At 39.3% G+C, this 18917-nt stretch overlaps 1 protein-coding gene across 1 annotated transcript in view; it reads right to left on the bottom strand.

The window, feature by feature from the left end:
* Positions 1 to 18917, bottom strand: part of LOC103361001 (neural-cadherin-like) — a gene marked incomplete at its 5' end in the record, with an annotated part of 146214 nt that overhangs the window by 12768 nt on the left and 114529 nt on the right. The window contains one exon of the mRNA XM_008286969.1: positions 9429 to 9673. Coding sequence (XP_008285191.1) covers positions 9429 to 9673 — 245 coding nt within the window. The remainder of the gene's footprint in view (positions 1 to 9428; positions 9674 to 18917) is intronic.

Raw genomic sequence — 18917 nt, 5'->3', positions numbered from 1 at the left:
GGTCTTGTTATCGATCCAAAGACGTCCTTTCTTTTACACAATGCTCCACCTCCCCTTGTAAAAATAGTGCTAGTGGTGTCAAATTTTATTCTTGGCATATTTCAGCAATACTCTTATAAAGATGTGGGTCTGAATAGACCTTTAGCCAGACATCCACACCCAGAGACACTTTGAACAATGGCATGCAAACCAAAATGTACAGTGAATATTAGCAGGGTATGCGTGTATGTACTGTGTATATCTATGTATATGTACTTTGAATTCTGTGTGTCAGGTCCAGTTGTAAATTCATCTCCTAGTGCGTGTACACCTAAACCAGCTCGAGGTGGTCAGAGATACGTTCGGCCTCATTAGCCTTAAATAAAAAAATGTGACTAGTGTCTAGCACTCTACTGCAGAGATGAACCATCAAATGATGTTTTGTGAAGAATGTGCCATGAATAAAATAAAAGAATGACAATGTGTAATGTAATTTTAATCTTCACTCGTTCTTAGTTGCTGCACTCAACAATTTTAGATAAACAGTGAATGAAATCTGTACTGTGATAACGGACACTTGGTGATAAACCTACAAAGGTTATCACAGGATTGACACTTCAGAGTGTTTCAGTGTCTTGAAGTTGTTGTTTTGGTTTTACAAACACCGCCTTTGCCACTTAAACCCATAGTTTTCTATAATAGCTGCGATCTTCAGACAACAAAGTTAGCAGCTAGCTAAGTTGGTGGAGACCAAAATCAGAGCTAAAAAGTGAGAGAAAACTGGACTTCTCGCCAAGAGGCCTATGGTGCATTTTCATTTTTTTGCTAGATGTAAAAAAATACAGAAATAATAGAAATAAAATGTAATAATTTAAGAGATACACTGATGTGATAAAGGAAAAAGACATGTACATACAATCTAGATTCAAGAGTGTTCAGTGGATAACAGCACAGAACATACATTGTCGAAAGCTGTTAGTAGACATGCCTGTGACTTTTACTTACATGGTAAAGTTAAAGGAAGACATCAACTTATTTTATTATACATAAAACAAAGGAAGAGAAGACATTCCCATGCATAGCCCATTTCTTGTGTTCGAGAAGATAAAAAGCAATAAATAAAATTCTTAGGTTATTTTTTCGGTCATGGGGGATCGGGGTATGCAGGCTGACCAGAAATAAACATATCTGTAGTTTTTCAGTATGAACAGAGATGGAGTTCATTGTAAGAGGCTCTTAAAGTCAACACAAAGTCTACTGAAGCAGTATGAGGTGCTGGTGGGGTCTTAAAGAGAATAGAAAAGCAGCAGTAATAGAACTCATTGGGGACAAAAGCAGCACAGAAACATTTTGAAAAATGTTGGATTTTGCTCTTAATGCGTCATCATCAAGGAAAATCAGAAGGTCAGTTTCCTCAGTGATGGACTCAGTTTATCGCTTTTTGTACAACTGTTCAACTCAACAAATGACAGTAGTCAGTGTTTCCTTAGAAATAATCTTTGTATCTAAAAATTGTTGCCAAACTCGCAGCTAGAAAACTGCAACAAATGTAAAATATGATGGGGGGTCAGATGAAATTAAGATTGATTTGGTGAATGGATGGATGCTTTTGCCCTGAAATATAACTTACTAATTACATGTTTTTGAACCAAGGGGCATAAAGTCTGTTGTTTGGACCTAATGGCTCTTAATTTAACTGAAATCATGTTAATTATTTTTTAGGCCACAAAACACTTTTAATGTGATTGTATGGTAAATAGCTTTTTAAAATTAAAAAGTTGAAAAGTGTTTTGGGGAAAAAATAGAAAATCTTTTCACCTCAGGAGTGTGTCATCCTGCCTGTGTTATCCACAGATGAGTATTATGTCCGATGAAACAGGGGCGATGACTGTGTGCATATTGTGGCTGTATTTACATGCACACACCCAACTAGTGCGTGAACACACCTTCTCAAAAACCCCTGGGTGCTTTCCAGCCCTTATGTCACGTTGTCGTGACTTTCACATATCACAGCTCCAAGTGAATATTTTGCAAAATGAGCATTTTCCTCTATGTTTAGGCCTCTCACACATAAACTGTGTTTTAGGTCGCTCAGACAGAGATTCTTCAAATACCTAAAGTGTAGATTTTTACAAACTCTGGTTTAGGTTTTGTCAGAAGACTAACACGCACAAACAGCATAAACACAACATTCACACATTAAGAGTCTTCATATCCTTCATATCTACATGTCACTGAACTGACATACAGTTTGTAGACAGTACATATATATATTCAACATGTATTTTGCCTGAGGAGGATATTGACTGAACAGGCATATTGTTTTAAAATATCATGTTTGGAACACTACATTTGGTAAAATAAAATAAAATAAATCACTTACAATATAATGTGTGGTAGACAACGAACCAAACAAAGCAAATCTGAAGCTTATTTGAAGATTAGTGCAAGTTTATTAGCTATTAAATGTAGAATACGTAGTTGTTAAATTTTTACATTCACGACCGGCGCTGAATCCATCAGAAAATCAACCATATCTTAATTGTTTCTTGGGTTTTGAAATGTCTATGTGCGTCACATTTCTTTTACATGAAGTTGAATGATGCTGAATGTTCTGGTGTTAGGAGGTTATAAGGCAAAGGGTCGTCAACATGCATCTGACCTCCAGACTGTAACGACTGTGAATGCATGCATGAAATACTTCCTTTAGAAGAAAACTTCCTCGATCAGACTAATTATTTTGGACTTACATTTCTGGAATGGATCACACTCGCGTCTTCGTCAGTAGTACAATCAGCTCCATCTGACTTTGGCATTAATGTACTTTCAGTTGGAAAGATTTGGGTATTGTGCAGAATGTGAAGAAGCATCTGGTGGAACATTCAATGAGGGGCTGTCGATGCTGTATTTAGTCAAAATTATTATGAGTTTGGGCCCTGAGCTCGCTGCTGTGCTGTCGGACCACTGCTGTTTGGAGCACTTAAGACTGACTTTATTCGTATAATCTAAGTGGTATTGACTGTGTTTAGCTTTTGGGCACTGAAAGCTTATTGCCAGATTTTCAGATTTTGCATGTGTGCGTGTGTGTGTGTGTGTGTGAGAGAGAGAGAGAGAGTCTTGATGTTGCTGTTAGTCACATCTCTCATGAAAAAAAAAAAAAAAAGATTGCGCATTAAATTGTGAGCAGCATCAATAACCACTCTAAAAATATGCCCAGTGTTTTCTTTGGTGTGCTGTTCTACTATAGTATATAAGTAATAAGGAATTGATCTTTAAAGGTATTATAAATCATGACAGCCTTGTGTGCATTATGATTCCAATAAATTCCTCTTGCATGGCTTGGTGAAAGACTTATGAGAGTTATGCAGGCAGTTCAACTACAACATTTTAACACATTCATTTGTGGACTGAAAAAGCATTTCAACAAGTTTACATCCACACAAAACATTTTTGATTAAAATTAGAATTAAATTTGTATTTTTAATTATCAGTTACAACAAAAACTCACCTGTCCACAATTGTGTAGGTCCCTACTGTGCTGCATATTTCCAATTCTGAAAATACTGTCCTTGTGTGATGATAATCAAACTACAGTTGTGACTCGATAATCCGACACTAAATGTAAAACCCTCTTTTATGCCCGATAGCACGGCTGTTGGATTGTCAAGATGGAGGTCGAGATACAAGGAGGGCTTGATGCTTGAAGGGTAATTTGTTGTTAATATTTATTGTTCATAGTTGTTATAACAACTAGTAGGGCTGGTCCAAATAGCACTTTCTGGTCTCTGGATATTCATCAATTAATGATGAATATCCAAATATCCGGTGGAGCACTCCAATGAGGTGGAAGTGGCCGGAACCTACAGGCAGTATTTGGCTGTTGATGCCAGTTTAGGATAGCGGCCACAGTTCTGTTTTTACCATCTGCGGCGGCTGCGGCGGCTGCGGAGGAGTGGCAGCTACGCTCCACTGTTACCATCCATGTTTATGTCGTGACATCACTGTGTCCTCTTCTGCGCATGCGGGACACTTTTGAGTCGTATGAAGTTCACACAGCAGATCACATACAAGTCGCATTTATTTGGAAACGTGAACGAACTCGAAAAAAAAAAGCAGATTTAACAAAAAAATCTGAATTGAGCATTAAGTCCTGCAGTCTGAACGTAGCCAATCTGTCAGATTGTTAAATCAGATAATACGCCGTTATCCTTATTTATGACATAAAATGTCATGTCGAAGTCGGAATCCAAGGCTGTTGGTATGTTAAGGCTATTTATTATAGGTTCCATTCGTTTTTCCTAAAAACCTGTCGGATAGCAAGGTTTTGGATTGTTAAGGGTCGGATTATCGAGTCACAACTGCATTACTTCATGAATATCTATATATGCATATAAACATATTCCAGCATCTGTGATAGAGCTCAGAACTGAGCCTGAGGACGACTGCTATGTAACAAATTATTTAAAACCAGTCTATCTAGCCTACCTAGGTAAAAAAATTAAATAAAAGAAATAAATAATTAAATAAATAAATATATATATATATATATATATATATATATATATATATAAACCTTAATCTTACACCCCTACAACAGAGTCTGCTCATATAATCCTTTCAAACAAATAGCAACAGTCATTATTATGCTGCTACAAGGTGTGTCATGCATATGGGTGGATCAATGCTTGAGCCTTGAGCTGTTTTTACAGTGAGGCAAATTGTAAATGGTCTGCACTTTTACAGCGCCTTACTACCTTAGTCGTACTCAAAGCGCTTTCACAGAGTTGCCATGCAACGCTTGCCTGCCATCAAGAACAACTTGGGGTTCAATGTCTTGCCTAAGGAAACTTCAGCACGCGGAGAGGGCCGGGGATTGAACTGCCAACCTTGCGATTGGTGGACAACCTGCTCTACCACCTGAGCCACAGCCTCTTACATTGCATCACACCTGTTTAAATACTGAGCTGCATTTTCTTGTTGGTGGAAGATGCTGTTGTCCGGCAGTGTCGTTGTGGTGGGAGAGTGTGAAGGTCTTGAGCAATGTTCAGGTGGTTGGTATGTGTCACAGCAAGTTCCACATGAATGCCAAGATTTCCCAGCAGAAAGTGTATTGTAATGAGATGATCAATGCTGTTCACTTAAGCTTTCAGTGGTTGTAATGTTGTGGCCAATTGGTGTACACGAATCAGCCTGTGATAGGTTAAGAAATGCAGCTCTACTAGTACGGTTGTTTCAAGACAGTTTTCAGCCTAAGTTATACTTTCTACATCATTGTGACCAACTGACCAAAGAATCTCACTGCGACACACATGCAAAACCTGACTGCTCACACTTTAATCCTACAATTCATGTTTCAGCTTGTTTCTGTACAAGAAAATGTGGCAAACTCAGTGCAAATTGTGAAAAGGAGAACCTCTTTCAGCTACACGAACATCTCAAATGATAACATCAGAGTGACATTAAACACACAAGTTTCAATCTAAACTTTTTCTTAGGTAACAAATTTTACATCCAGTTTTCAAAATGCTGTTTTATGATCCTCATGTATTATTTAGTTATTTTAGTTTTATTATTATTTTGAAACCCCCTTTTTCCCCTTTAAACTTACTAAAAGCCTGACTATACATATGTAGTATGTGGATGTGTTAAATGTATCCATCTTTTCTTAAAAATTTGGTTAAAATTGCCCTAAAATTACAGATCAGCTGAAACGACTTCATCTGTTACTGAGTTGAATTTTCCCTACCGAGTCAGTTTGCTTACAGTTGTATTTTGAATGTATTTATTTATTTATTGTTATAAACTTTTTCTCTTGTTTGCACAGTGGGAATGGATGAAGAGAAAAAGCTCCTGAAATAGATGGAAGCATGTCGATGTCAAACCAACAGTGATAAACTGAGGTTCCAATACAGAACAACAGTGCTGAGAGAAATGGCAGTGGAAGCACATGAAGAAGGCATGGATGTGAATGTGAAGAGAGGATGATATTTTCACACAGCTACACATGTAGGAGCCAGAATAAGCAAACAGAAAAAATAAATTCACATCTGCGGAATGCCAAGTCAATATACAAGCTACATGATAAATTCAAAGGGCTAGGCTATTAATTATTACTACTGGTGGAGTTAGCCACTTGGACTTTGTTTGCAACCATGCGTACATTTATGAACTCAAAAATTTTGTTTAAATTCAGCTCTGCTAGTCTCCTTCTATAATCAATGGAAGAAAAAGTAACTTCTCTTTGGATATGAGCCGGAGTTCTCATGCTAGACCTTCTTTAAGACTCTAGTTTGGCATTGCTTTGAACTTAACTTATCTTAACTGTACTATGGTCACCATGCTAGTTGGCCTTATTAACCACGTCATGTGAATGTCATTACACTTGCAGGTATTTAGTCAATAAAGTGTGAACAAATTGAAAATGCTGATCTGATGACGGTGATGCGGCAAAGACAAGGAGAATCAACAAAGACATTCAAATCCGATTGTTAGTAGCATGCTAGTACCAAAATTAATGGCAATGGTTGGGGAATTCAACTTCCTAATATTCACCCTCCAACTTCAGTATAATTCAGGAGACCACTTATCTCATAAAGCCAGACCTATCTCCACATAACTTAATCAGTGTTGGACAATGATCCCGTTGCACTCATTCAAACCAATCACAAGCCCTGTGCTAAGCTCATGTAAAACAGTGTCTGAGGGGAACAGGTTTTGTTGGAAAGCTGTTATAAATTGAAACTTTTTCCAACAGATATGGGAAAGCATGCAAGAATGTCCGTGTGGGACAGCAAATGTTGTAACTACATTCTTTGTAGAACTTTTAAACCATTCACCAAAAGAACCACGCTGACCTGTCTTCTAGCATCATCCAAATCTTTGTCAAAAGTTGCTATTTTCAGTGCATAGGTTGCTGCTCGGTAATGGCTGTTTACCATAGCGAAAGGGATTTTCAAAGCAATAACACACAGCAGAGAATTTCACATGAAGTATGTGGCCAATGGCGGACTTATACCCACAGTCACATCAGTGTGTCAGACAAAAGGGTTCACTGAACCGAAGCTTGAAGCACAAGGGACTATGAATAGCTTTACAAATTTAATAAGAATCCATCCAAAAGCAAACCATAGTAGACTAGACAACAAGACTGAAAGACATAAACCAATATGAACCTTTTCTGAGTATAGAATTTGATAATCACCAATCATAACATTTGCAAATGAACCGCTTTCTTTGAGAGCAGCTGCCCTTCTTTTGTTCTTGCTGCTCAAACATTTGGAGTCTGCACAAGCAATATTTGTCGAAGGCATTAAAAAAAGTCTCTCTTGCTGCTACTTAAATTTCAGAGGGAGGAACGCTTGACCGATCGAGCGCGGAATGCTCTACCGATTGAAATTACTACCAAAGCCCCTAGAGCATTGATCTCAATTTCTGCAGGTTTGGGTAAACAGCACCTTATACGCCTACAAATCAAGTAATTAACACTTAAAACAGAACTGAGCCTCAGCAGGATCAAGCTTGGATGTCGCATTTAATATGAGCCTCAAGCCAAAATTGAAGGGAATATTGTGGAAAGGAGGTGAAAAGAAGAGAAGGAGAAACGATCATTTGAACTGTGTCTGACTGGTCTCAGGGTGTGAGGGAGGTGCCCTGTGAATCACCAATGAGACAAGCAGACATGGCCAGCAGCAGTGTGACACTGACACCATCCTTCTCAGCACTATGCATCTCCTGCTTTGCCTGCTCTCACTATGCTGTGCGCTACCTCTGCTTTGTAATCTGTTCAGCTCCCTCTTGTTTTCTTTTGGTATTGTGCGGCATTCTCTTTTATTCTGCACTCCTCTGATCTATTTTCTTTTCTTGTTCTGTGTTCTGTCTCATACTGCTCTTTACTGTTGTGTTGCATTGTCCTCAATTAAACAAGGGGGTACATGTCATTGCGCTGACAATTCTCTGTGAACGACTGTGCCCGAGGCGCTTTCTCAGCGGTGGATCCTTTAGGAATAGAAATACAAAGCTAAAGGTACAGGTAGATGAATATTCAACAAGCAAAAACAGACAGGCAGGAAGAAAGAAAACGTGGATTTTAACTGCAGAAAACCAGACACCAGTCTGTTTCAGTCCGTCCGCCCACAGGCAAAAGGAAGTGCTGGTATATTACCAACGCAGTTTAGAAGCTCTAGTCCTAACCTACGATTCCTGCAGAGATTTTCTGACCTTTTGGTAAAGAAAACCTGACAATAGTGAGAACTGCTGTATCTTCAGTACATTATTGACTTTAAGCTGTACAGTACTGTTTATTGTCAAAAGTACATGCAAATGACAGTTTGATTTAGGAATGCTTTTATAGGCTTCCATACAGCCAACACTAGTTGTTTTTTGTGCATATAGTCATTAGATAGAGATTCAGACGCTACTTCCTAAGTCATACTTCAGATGTCTGACATTGTGAGGGATAACTATCAGGACTGGAGCAACAATTCAGTATATTAAAACTCCCACTGAACCCAGTGTTTCATTGTAGTACACCACTTAGATTTCATACAGACATAAAAATGTGGCTGTAGTGGGAGATCTAGATAAACATGAGGAGCATAAGCTAATAGGAGCAGCGTGCAGTAATTATTACATCCACTTCTAAGTGCTGTATCTTGTCAGGCCCCTGTTAGTCTGAGTGTGGTAACATTGTCCCTGGGGTCTTACTATACCCACAATTCTGTACAACAAGGCTCTAGGGGTAAACTAAGGCTCTAATTATCAAAGAAGCATCTATAACATAATTAGAAACATCTGGTGCACTACTATCATACTGTGTGTGAGTGTGGCAAAGAAACAAGGAGAGCTTCCATTTCTTTCATGTGTCAGTTTTAGATCCGTGCTCCATCTAGAAATTCCAGCTTTTTTCAGCCTTTATAATTGCATATCAAGCAGATCACCTTAATGCCACCTGTGTGACAGACCTCACCTACAGTAGTAGCTTCACTAAAATATGCAGTTTGGTATGACGGTTAAAGGAATTTCAGGAGATTGTGTTCTGAGTTGACTCTAAAACAGACTTAAAGACAAATGTTTGGGATTATTTCAGTATATATCATTTCAATATATATTATGTATTCTGTTTTTTTCTTCAGTATTTTTTTGGGGAAGTGAGTGGGTTAAGGTGCTTTAGAAATGCTACTATGGGGGGATTTGGATTGAAAAAATATTGGGGACACTTTTTACGGTGTAGCAACAATACACTAATATATGCAGAAGGTTGTCTTGCTGCACCTGCACGATGTGTATGTTCATAGAACGCAATAAAAATTTAATCTAAAAAAATGCAAGAGACTGCTTGCTATTATCAGCGTTTCCAAATTCCTGGAGATGGTAAGTGTTATTGTAGAAATAATCATAATAGACAAACAAATGTGCATGGTTGTGTTACATGCAGTGGATGTAATAGCTACCCAATAAAGCCATGAAGCAGATACAGATGGCGAAGAGGGAGCTGAAGCTCAGGCCCACGTCCTCCCTGTAAATTGCCAGTGTTGTCTCGCAGTGGCGTCCTCTGTAGCCCTCTGGGCAGTGGCAGGTGAATTTAGAGGGTGACTGGGCCACACAAGTGCCGCGGTGACAAGGCCTGGTAGCACACAGAGTGTAGACACAGGACTTTCTGGTCCCGTTGACACGGATCATGTGACCAGGAGGACATCTGCAAAAAAACAAGTGAGGGATAGGGAAAAGGAGAAAAGAAAACAAGAGGATTTTAACTTATGTGTCAGTTATGATTACTCATATTTACTGTACCGGGGCTGCAAGGTGGCTCGGTGGTTAGCACCGTGGCCTCGCAGCTAGAAGGTGCCTGGTTCATATCCCGTTTAGGATGCCTGGGATCTTTCTGCGTGGAGTTTGCATGTTCTCCCTGTGCAGTGTGGGTTCTCTTCGGGTTCTCCAGCTTCCTTCCACAGTCCAAAAACATGTTTGAGGTTAATTGGTGATTCTACATTGTCTGTAGGTGTGAATGTGAGTGTGCTTGCTTGTCTGTCTCTAAGTGTAGCCCTGTGATAGACTGGCGACCTGTCCAGGGTGTCCCCTGAGTCACCCTGAATCAGCTGGGATAGGCTCCAGCCTCCCGCAACTCAAGTGAGGATTAAGCGGTGTATAGATAATGGATGGATGGATATTTACTGTACATATCAACCATTTTAACAAGGTGAATGTGTAATAACCATTCTGAAGAAAGTTCATTTATAAAATAAAGTGAAGCAGCTGGGATAAAACAAATCTCACTGAATGCAAAAAATAAAACAAATGAATCAAAGCGTGATGATAGTGTCCAGCTGTAATAGAATATAAGGGCCGATTTTTCTCTAAATATCTTCTCAGGTAGGGGTACAAGGTATGCAGAATAACAGAAAAGTATACATCAAATCCAATTTATTAAAAAAATAAATACTAAAACACATGGAAAAGAATAAATTTGAATCCTTATTACCCACCTTGGGACTTACGATGTTTATTGCCATTTGCACCAATGAAAAGTTAACTTCTCCTTTAATCAATGATCTTATGCAGATGTACACTTCAATAGAGAATGAACTGCAGGAGATGAAAATGCTGACTGTGGCACTGGCAGTAACTAGGATGATTTTATGCAGACAGGGTCATATTTTCTGCCTCACTTCAGAAGGCACCACTATAATTAAAAGCTCATTTGGGTGTAACAGCTCAAACAGACATTTTATGAGGCCATTAATTCAGTATCCCATTCAATGTCTATGGAACAGCTCCAGGCTGTACATTTTGATGACATCAGAGATGAGTCTTGCCTCTGGTCTCAGGAGATATGCTCATGCTTATAAATATTGACTTAACTTTACTATCAAACAGCAACATTAAATTCAAACGGTGCTGTAATTTATCTTGCAATTGTTCCTCTTCTGTCACAAAACAAAACAAGGCAAAACAGGGTTAACTTACTGTACCTCCTTCCCAAACTCTGCCGATGAATTATGTTTATGTTCCAACCAATCTCATTTGCTATTTACCCTCACCGCTTACTTCCTCACCATTAATTTTCAATGCAAAACTTGGAGTCTCGATTTGACAGATAATTGATTCTTGATTCAATAAAAGAGGACCCTATTTTTTAGTTTTTCTTCCAGTGCGTTCTCTGCTAGTTATTTTTTTTTTTATGTTCAATGCACTAATTTAGAAGCACTGATTGTCTTCTTCATTTATGAAGATTATGAATTTACAGATCAACATTATTAGTTAAATGTTTCATTGTCAGGACAGAAATTACAGTAGTTCATGTGTGTGTGTGTGTAGTTCTGGAATAAGTAAAGCTGAGCGCTATGCTCTGCTGTTTCTGTTCTAGCTCCAGCAGTGAAGAAAAGCCTCTCCGCTGTAACATTAGTATCATGGAAAGCCACTGTTATCCAAAAGCTTTTATGGGTGCAGCACTTTTGAAATGAAAAAAGATTTTTGTCTGGGTTACTTTTTCACAAAAAAAGTTGGGAGATGTTTTCAAAAGTGCTGCAGTGTGAGTTGGTCAGTTAGTCTCAGGTGTCAGTGCAGATGTTTCTCAGTGTGTGATGGAGTATGAAGCATTCGTAAAATATGCAAATTCTGTCTCGCAAAACTAGTTAATAGGTCCATCCATCCATTATCTATACACCGGGTTGCGGGGGGGGGGGTTTAGTCTATCCCAGCTGACTTGGGGCGAAGGCAAGTGGCACTCTGGACAGGTCACCAGTCTACTACAGGGCTTGGAGACAGACAACCAAGCACACTCACATTCACACCTACAGACAATTTAGAAGAATTTAACCAATTGACCTCAACATGTTTTTGGACTTGTGGGAGGAAGCCGGAGAACCCAGAGAGAACCCACGCTGAGAACATGCAAACTTCACACAGAAAGATCCCGGGTGTCCTCACCAGGACGCGAACGGCCTTCCAGCTGTGAGGCGACAGTGCAAACCACAGAGGCACCTTGCAGCCCTAGTTAATAGGTCTATAAATCCAAATGTTGGCTAAATGTTTGCTTGTTGTTAATATGAACTCCAAGATTACTCAAAAATGATTTAGTATTATGCTGATGAAACTTTCTTGGTTCCATCAACATAATGGTATCTCCTAACCCTAGCACCAAGTAAGACTTTTGCTTTTGTGAATTAATCCAGAATTGAAGAACAGGAGACTCACACTATTTACATGAATCAATGTTTGTCAATTCCTACAAAATGACTGGTAAAATTCTGGATATTTGTCATTTTGGATGTGGGAGATCTCCTTCTTACTTTCGTGTAGGGGTTTTGATCACTGGTGGTGATCTAGAGCAGTACTTGAATAACTATGCTACTGTGCAATATCTTATGTTCTAACATGAACACGTTCTACCGCATTGGTGTCCCACGTCTACTAGATTATCAGGCCATACTGTGCTCCATAGTAGCTCTTTCTGCCATATCTCAATATAGGGAGTCAACCACTGTGCAATTGCTGTTTGTTCATTCATTCACACAGAGCAATGACTGTGGGCATGCATGACTCCACCATTTTCATCTTCATACACAGACACAAATCACACATATTTCATTTCATATTATATATATTTAACCAATAAGTCCGGTCTTATTTTAGTGTTCATTTTGACTACTGAGAAAGACATAAAGCTCTTTTAGTCTTGGAGCAAGTGTTCCACCAGATACTTGCTCATTTTGCCGTGCTGCAGCAATATGCTGGCCAGGTAGTGTACAGGTGGTTCATCACAGTTTCTTCACAAAAAAACAACAGCTGCCTGCTGCTGTGGGAAAAGTGGGTGATGACATTGGTGTGACTTAACCAAAAATAATAGCTGTATGTTGAAAAAGCAAAAACAATGGGCTGAAAGAAAACAAGACAGCAACGAGGTATGGGAGTTAGAGTCCTCCATGAATTCATCACCTCAAGGGACTTCATACGTACCACTTTTCATTTAAGTGCTTTGGTAAGTGAAGATAACTGTTAGCCATAGATGGATGGTGAGGAAAAATCCTAATCATAAATAAAATAAAAATGAAAACTGTTCACTATAAATGAATGTTCCATCCTGTACAATGAGGAGAAACACTGTTTTCTCACTAGAATAGGTTTATGTAATATTATACTTTTTTTATGTGCTTACACATGCTGTACACCTCTTAGTTCTATAAAATGTATTTTAACTGTATGTTTGCATGCAAAATGTATAATTGCAATGTACTATCAATATTTAGTTTCATTTTTCACAAAATGGTAAATTTAGGAGGATTGACGATAGCAGTCACATACAAATCCAAAAGTCAAAATATACAATGAAAAATATCTGCTACTCTCTGATAAATTTGCAAGGTCTATACCTTACTGTGTTGAACGCTGTGAGATGGCACATGTTGTGAACTGAGCTATACAAAAAAAAAGTTTCCTTGACAAACTTACATGAAACTGTTGTTGGAATACTTGTTTAAGGTAAAGAGAAACACACTTCTCCTGTGCTGCAGAGCTAATTTTGGAAAGCACTGTTTTTTTATAGCAGCATTTGAAAACGATCCACACAAGAGTCTGTAGACAGAACACTTCATGCCATTCCAGTGTAGAACTCAACCCAAAGTTATTTTATTTTTGCTTTAAGAATGAGTAAAAAATGGAACTGACTTACCCAAAATAACCAAAGTCAGTATTATTTGAAATTTTTCACTGTTTAGAGTTCAAAATGCCAGCTGTCCTGAAAATGTACACAGTCATAATTTCTTGACAGGCATTTTAAAAGATAATTAGCTGCGGGAGAATTTATTATGCCATAGCCAAAGCCCAGCACTCAGGACTCATTATGCCTGGTTGGAGCCTGTGTAGGTGTTGAATACAGGACACCTGTCAGTCAACTAGACAACACTGCTTCTCTTTTCTGCGCTTTCTCTTATCTTTGCCAGTAATTAGCCATGACTGGATTTGGTGCTGTGACGAATGCCCCATCATAACCCAGATGAGCACGCATGTTCACTGACAGTAATTAGTGACAGGTGTGGTGTGCTGAGAGTTTCAATAGCCCGATTGCTTTTGTTTTGAACACCTTTCACTCCTTGTTAAAGAACAGTCTTGTTAAAAAAAGATCTTCATCTCAATTTTATGCTGTCATCCACCTCATGTTTTCGATTGCTTTTCCTGAGAATGTGCTTTGGTGAACAAACAGGGAAGGGAAAAAAGGCAAGAAATTGTAAATTGCTGCTGATTATGCTGCAGATCAGTCAGGGTCCCTCCGATGAATAATAATAAAGTTCTACACAGTAAACAGTGCTTTTGTAAACTAAAAGTCCACATTATTTTTCATCTGCTGCATCTTTTGTCATCTGATTACTTTTGCACTGTAAACTGAACCAACATTAAGCCCATGCATTATTCACTGCTCCAATACGCCTGCTAACTGTCACATACTGGTACATTTAAAGTGTATAATAAAGCCCTTCTCAGATATGAGATACCGAACATTGCCCACCTCATCAATCTACTGAAGTGTCGGCATTCTGTCATTCAGACACAGGTCACTTTTCCATTAACATTCCTCATGGCTTAATACAGACATACCTGCAACAGTCACATAGATAGCCATTGTATGTGCATGATATTTGCCATTCACGCTGGATTAGACAATACACTAGGTTGTGTATTATTAAACAGTGCCATTTCTGTTAATGTGTATTTCTAATCTGCTATTTTCAGAACAATAACATAGAAAAACCCCATGTGTTATGCAGCTTTAATCAGATTGACCCCTCCAAGTCAGAGGCCATGGTACCGAAAACCAGTGGGCTGCTTTCTCTGGTTTGGGGGTTAGTTCTGACCCAAGTAAGAAGTGTAAGTATCTTGAATGGAGTATGAAACTGAGGCAGCATCAGCAGTAATGCAGGCATAGTAAACAGGGAAGTGCGTCAGAAAAGAAGGCTCTCAATTTACCAGTTGATTGGTCTGACTCACCGGATGTAGGCTGTAGCTATAAGCCTGCCATTAACTGAGCATTTCACTTTCACATCCATCCCACTACCACAAACAACAACAACAACAACACCAACAACCTCCTAGGAGCAACCTCCCATGCCTAAGCTGTCAAGTTTTACAAAGAAATATAAATGCAGTCCTGCTGATGTTTTTCTTTTGTGAATCAGCAGTTATAATCAATGTTCTCACCTCCCTGCGTGCAAATGTTCCATCAAAAGAATTCCATTGTCACTATTTTGAATGGACACCATTGCTGTATCCTTCACTTTACTCCACTGTGACTGGTTTATTGAAACACAAACAAGCCAGATTTTATTCCTTCCCCATCTCAGAATGACAACTACGTACAGTCAGACCATTCTGTTGTGCAGACGAGGCTGGATAAGCAAATCTACCAGCCAATCTATGATCCAACCCTCATCTATGATCATCAGCTCTGGGTAGTGACTGAAAGAATGAGCTCACGGACAAAAGTGGCTGAAATGAGATTCCTTTGTAGGGTGCCTCAGTGATTGGGTGAGAAATTTGGATTTTCCGAGATAGCTCCATGTAAAATCGCTGCTCCTTGACATTGTAAGAAGCCAGCTGTGGTGGTTTTTGGCATCTGATTAGGATGCCTAGTGGGTGCCTCCTTTAGCGATTTTCTGTGCATGCCCAACTAGGAGCCCCCTGGGTAGACCAGAAGTTGCTGTAGAGATTACACATCTCATCTGACCTGTAAATACCTTGATATCCCCCAGGGGGAGCTGGAAATGCTGTTGGGGACAGGGATAAATGGTCTGCACTTATATAATGCTTTTCTACCTTGGTGGTACTCAAAGTGCTTCACAATGTGTTTCTCATTCACCCATTCACACACGCATTCATACACCAATGGTGACAGAGCTGCCATGCAAGGCACCTGCATGCCACTGGGAGCAACTTTGGGTTCAATGTCTTGCCCAAGGATACGTTGACTGTGGAGGGGCCGGGGATCGAACCGCCAATATTGCGATCAGTTGTCTGCAAGAGTAACTTCCACTTGGACGGGAAGCATTTTGCAAGTAACACACCCCAATAGTTATCTGCTAATTAGGAGGCCATGCAAATGATCACCGTTTGTTTAACCCCTGACATGGCTAAAAATGACACCACCTTCTGAACTCTTAGTGTTTCATGTCCATTGTCCTTATGGTCTGTTACTAGCTACCTATTTGCACTTCAGCTACTGGAAGAAGAAAGCAGTTTTAGTTTAAGTACTACTCAAAGCACAAGTTGGTGACAACTGTCAGCTAGTATTGTACAAAACTACATGCTGCATGGTAACTTTAGCCTTTGCTGTCACACACAGAACAAGCATGACTCAAGTTCATGCTATCACAGCTATCCATCAGTATTACTCTGCAATAATGTTTTTTTTTCCGTTTTCTTGCAATGACAGGTATTTAATTTTCCTCAGCTAGAATGCCATGCATAGCTATAGCCAATGTTAAATGGTCTTCGTTAGCCTCACGTCGCAACAATGTAATTATTGTAGTGAACCTCACAGAGGAAAAACAACATAGAAGTTCCAGGAGAATAACAACCTTGTGGCATAAGAACTGTAGGAGCCAAACTGAGCTATGTGTTAATGTGTTCTTTCTTGTTGTTGGTGTGCCTGTGGGGGAGTGAGTGGCCATGAGTGTGTTTAACTCCATCAAGAGGAAGCTGAAGAGGCCGGCTCCACCTGACTGAGGAAGTTGAAGGTGGAGTCCATGGGTGAAGGCTTAAGAACCAGCTGCCACAGCATCTGGATGTGGCTGAGGAAGGCAAACAGTTTTTTGACCATGTGGCTGCATCAAGGAACTAGGCCTTCTCAAAGACTCTTTAATTTAAAGCTTTTTTAAAATGTTTTTTTGACTTATCTGTAATTCAATGAACAATAAATGCAATCAATGGTCAGTGGGACCGACTGGATCCACTTCTACTCATCATTCTTCTGCATGTCTCAAGACTAAATCCAACTCGGCCATCAGTAGTAGTCAAGCAGCAGCTAAAGGGGTTGCCTGAAATTGCTATTACAAGAACTTACCAGACAAAACCAGCTGATAACTGGACTGTATTCAAGCTTTTGTCCGCTTGTAAATGTTTCTTTAAAAGTCTCAGTTTAGCATCACCTTTCAGTTTCCTAATACGATGGAGTGAGAGTGTCCAGTGTGGCTCACTGTGAGTGAATGTTTGAGAGTAAAAAGCAGCTTCTCTTAATACATTCTATTAAACAATAAATGGTCAAAAATAAATACTTCATAAACATTTTTTTTACGAGTTTTAAACAAGTTGTAAAGTTACATCCTTTTCTGGTTTGTTTGTTTAATTTTGGAAAATTGTAGCTTTAATATTGCTTTTGCCACAGGCCCATTCAAATTATCCTGGCATGTAGAGAAATTAAAGGGAAAATAATTGCTTTAATTGTCTTTTTTTCTCCTTTCTTTTTTTTATCAAATTGAAAAAACAAACAAATAAAAAACAACACCACATCAACAAATGACTGTGACTTTTTATTTGATTCTAAAGTGGTAAAGTAAATTAAGTAATTATCTGACTATGGCCCTTGAGTAGGTTTCAAACAGTTGGGATGGAGGACTCACTGCCAACATTTACGACTCTCCAATCATCTTTCAAGGTTCAGGTCAACTGTTTAAAAGAGAACAAGGTGAACAAACAAGCAGGGTGAGAATGGGGAAGTAGAATGTGTGTGCGTGTGTGTGTGTGTGTGTGTGTGTGTGTGTGTGTGTGCACGTGAGAAGGTGTGTGTGAGAAGGTGTGTGGCAAAGCTGAGCAGGAGTGAGAAAGATGAGAGCGGTACAAACCAAGAACTGGAGGCATGGAGGGGCAGAGTATGAGAATGAGAGTCATTGTTAAAAAGAGAAAAAAAATAATAAATTGGTGGATGGATGATGTGGGTGAGTGGATCAGAGGCGTAGAAAAAATGGAAAGGCAAGATTAAAAGCTAGGAGGCTGCACAGACTGAATGGAGGCCGATGTTTCCATTGGCAGAAAAATTGCTGAGATTAGTGGATGTGGCTAAGAGCACTCGATGTTTGATTCGGTCTGTGCCACAGGAGAGGGTTGTTAGCTTGCTGTGGCTTTTCATTGCATGACATTTCCTATTTCCGACTGACAAAAAAACTAACCCTTACACAGAAAGTAATATAGTAGTGCATGTGAAATGTTGATCAAGCAGAAGTGTAAATCCCATCAGAGTCAGGGGGCTAAAATAATAATTTATTTTCACCTCCAACATTTGAGTGGGTGGGGTTTACTGCAAAATTCATTATCTTTTAAAGGGAACATAGTTGTTGCCAAACACAGATCTCATGTGGTTTTAACTTTCAGGAGGATCAGAATATTAGACTGACAATAACAGTGCCTAGGGTCCATACACATTGTCGCCAATGGCAAATATAAAATAAATGAAACATTACAAATTGACAAGACAATAAACCTTAGAAGAGACACAACTAATTTCATATGGCACCTGGGTAGATTTCAGAACCTCTCTGCCCCTACGTTACCTCAAGGCCTCTTATATCATTAGACCAACTGCTATTAACTGTTCTACAATCAAGTCTAGTGGGTAAGACTTTTATTTCTCTCAAATATTGTTCACAAACTTGTCTAAATCTTTGTTAGTGAGCACTTCTCCTTTGCCGAGATAATCCATCCCCCTCACAGGTGCGGCATATCAAGATGCTGATCAGACAGCATGATTATTGCACAGGTGTGCCTTAGGCTGGCCACAATAAAAGGCCACTGTAAATGTATATTTATCCGTGGAGTTGATCAGGTTGTTGATTGTGAATGTTAGTCCCCTCCTCTTTAATGGCTGTGCGACGTTGCTGGATATTGGCAGAAACACGCCGTCGTATACGCCGATCCAGAGCATCCCAAACATGCTCAATGAGTGACATGTCTGGAGA

Source organism: Stegastes partitus, unplaced genomic scaffold, assembly GCF_000690725.1.
Source record: "Stegastes partitus isolate 25-593 unplaced genomic scaffold, Stegastes_partitus-1.0.2 Scaffold479, whole genome shotgun sequence".
NCBI lineage: Eukaryota > Metazoa > Chordata > Actinopteri > Pomacentridae > Stegastes > Stegastes partitus.
Note: the sequence above shows the minus strand (reverse complement) of the source record. Positions and strands in the feature narration are given on the sequence as shown.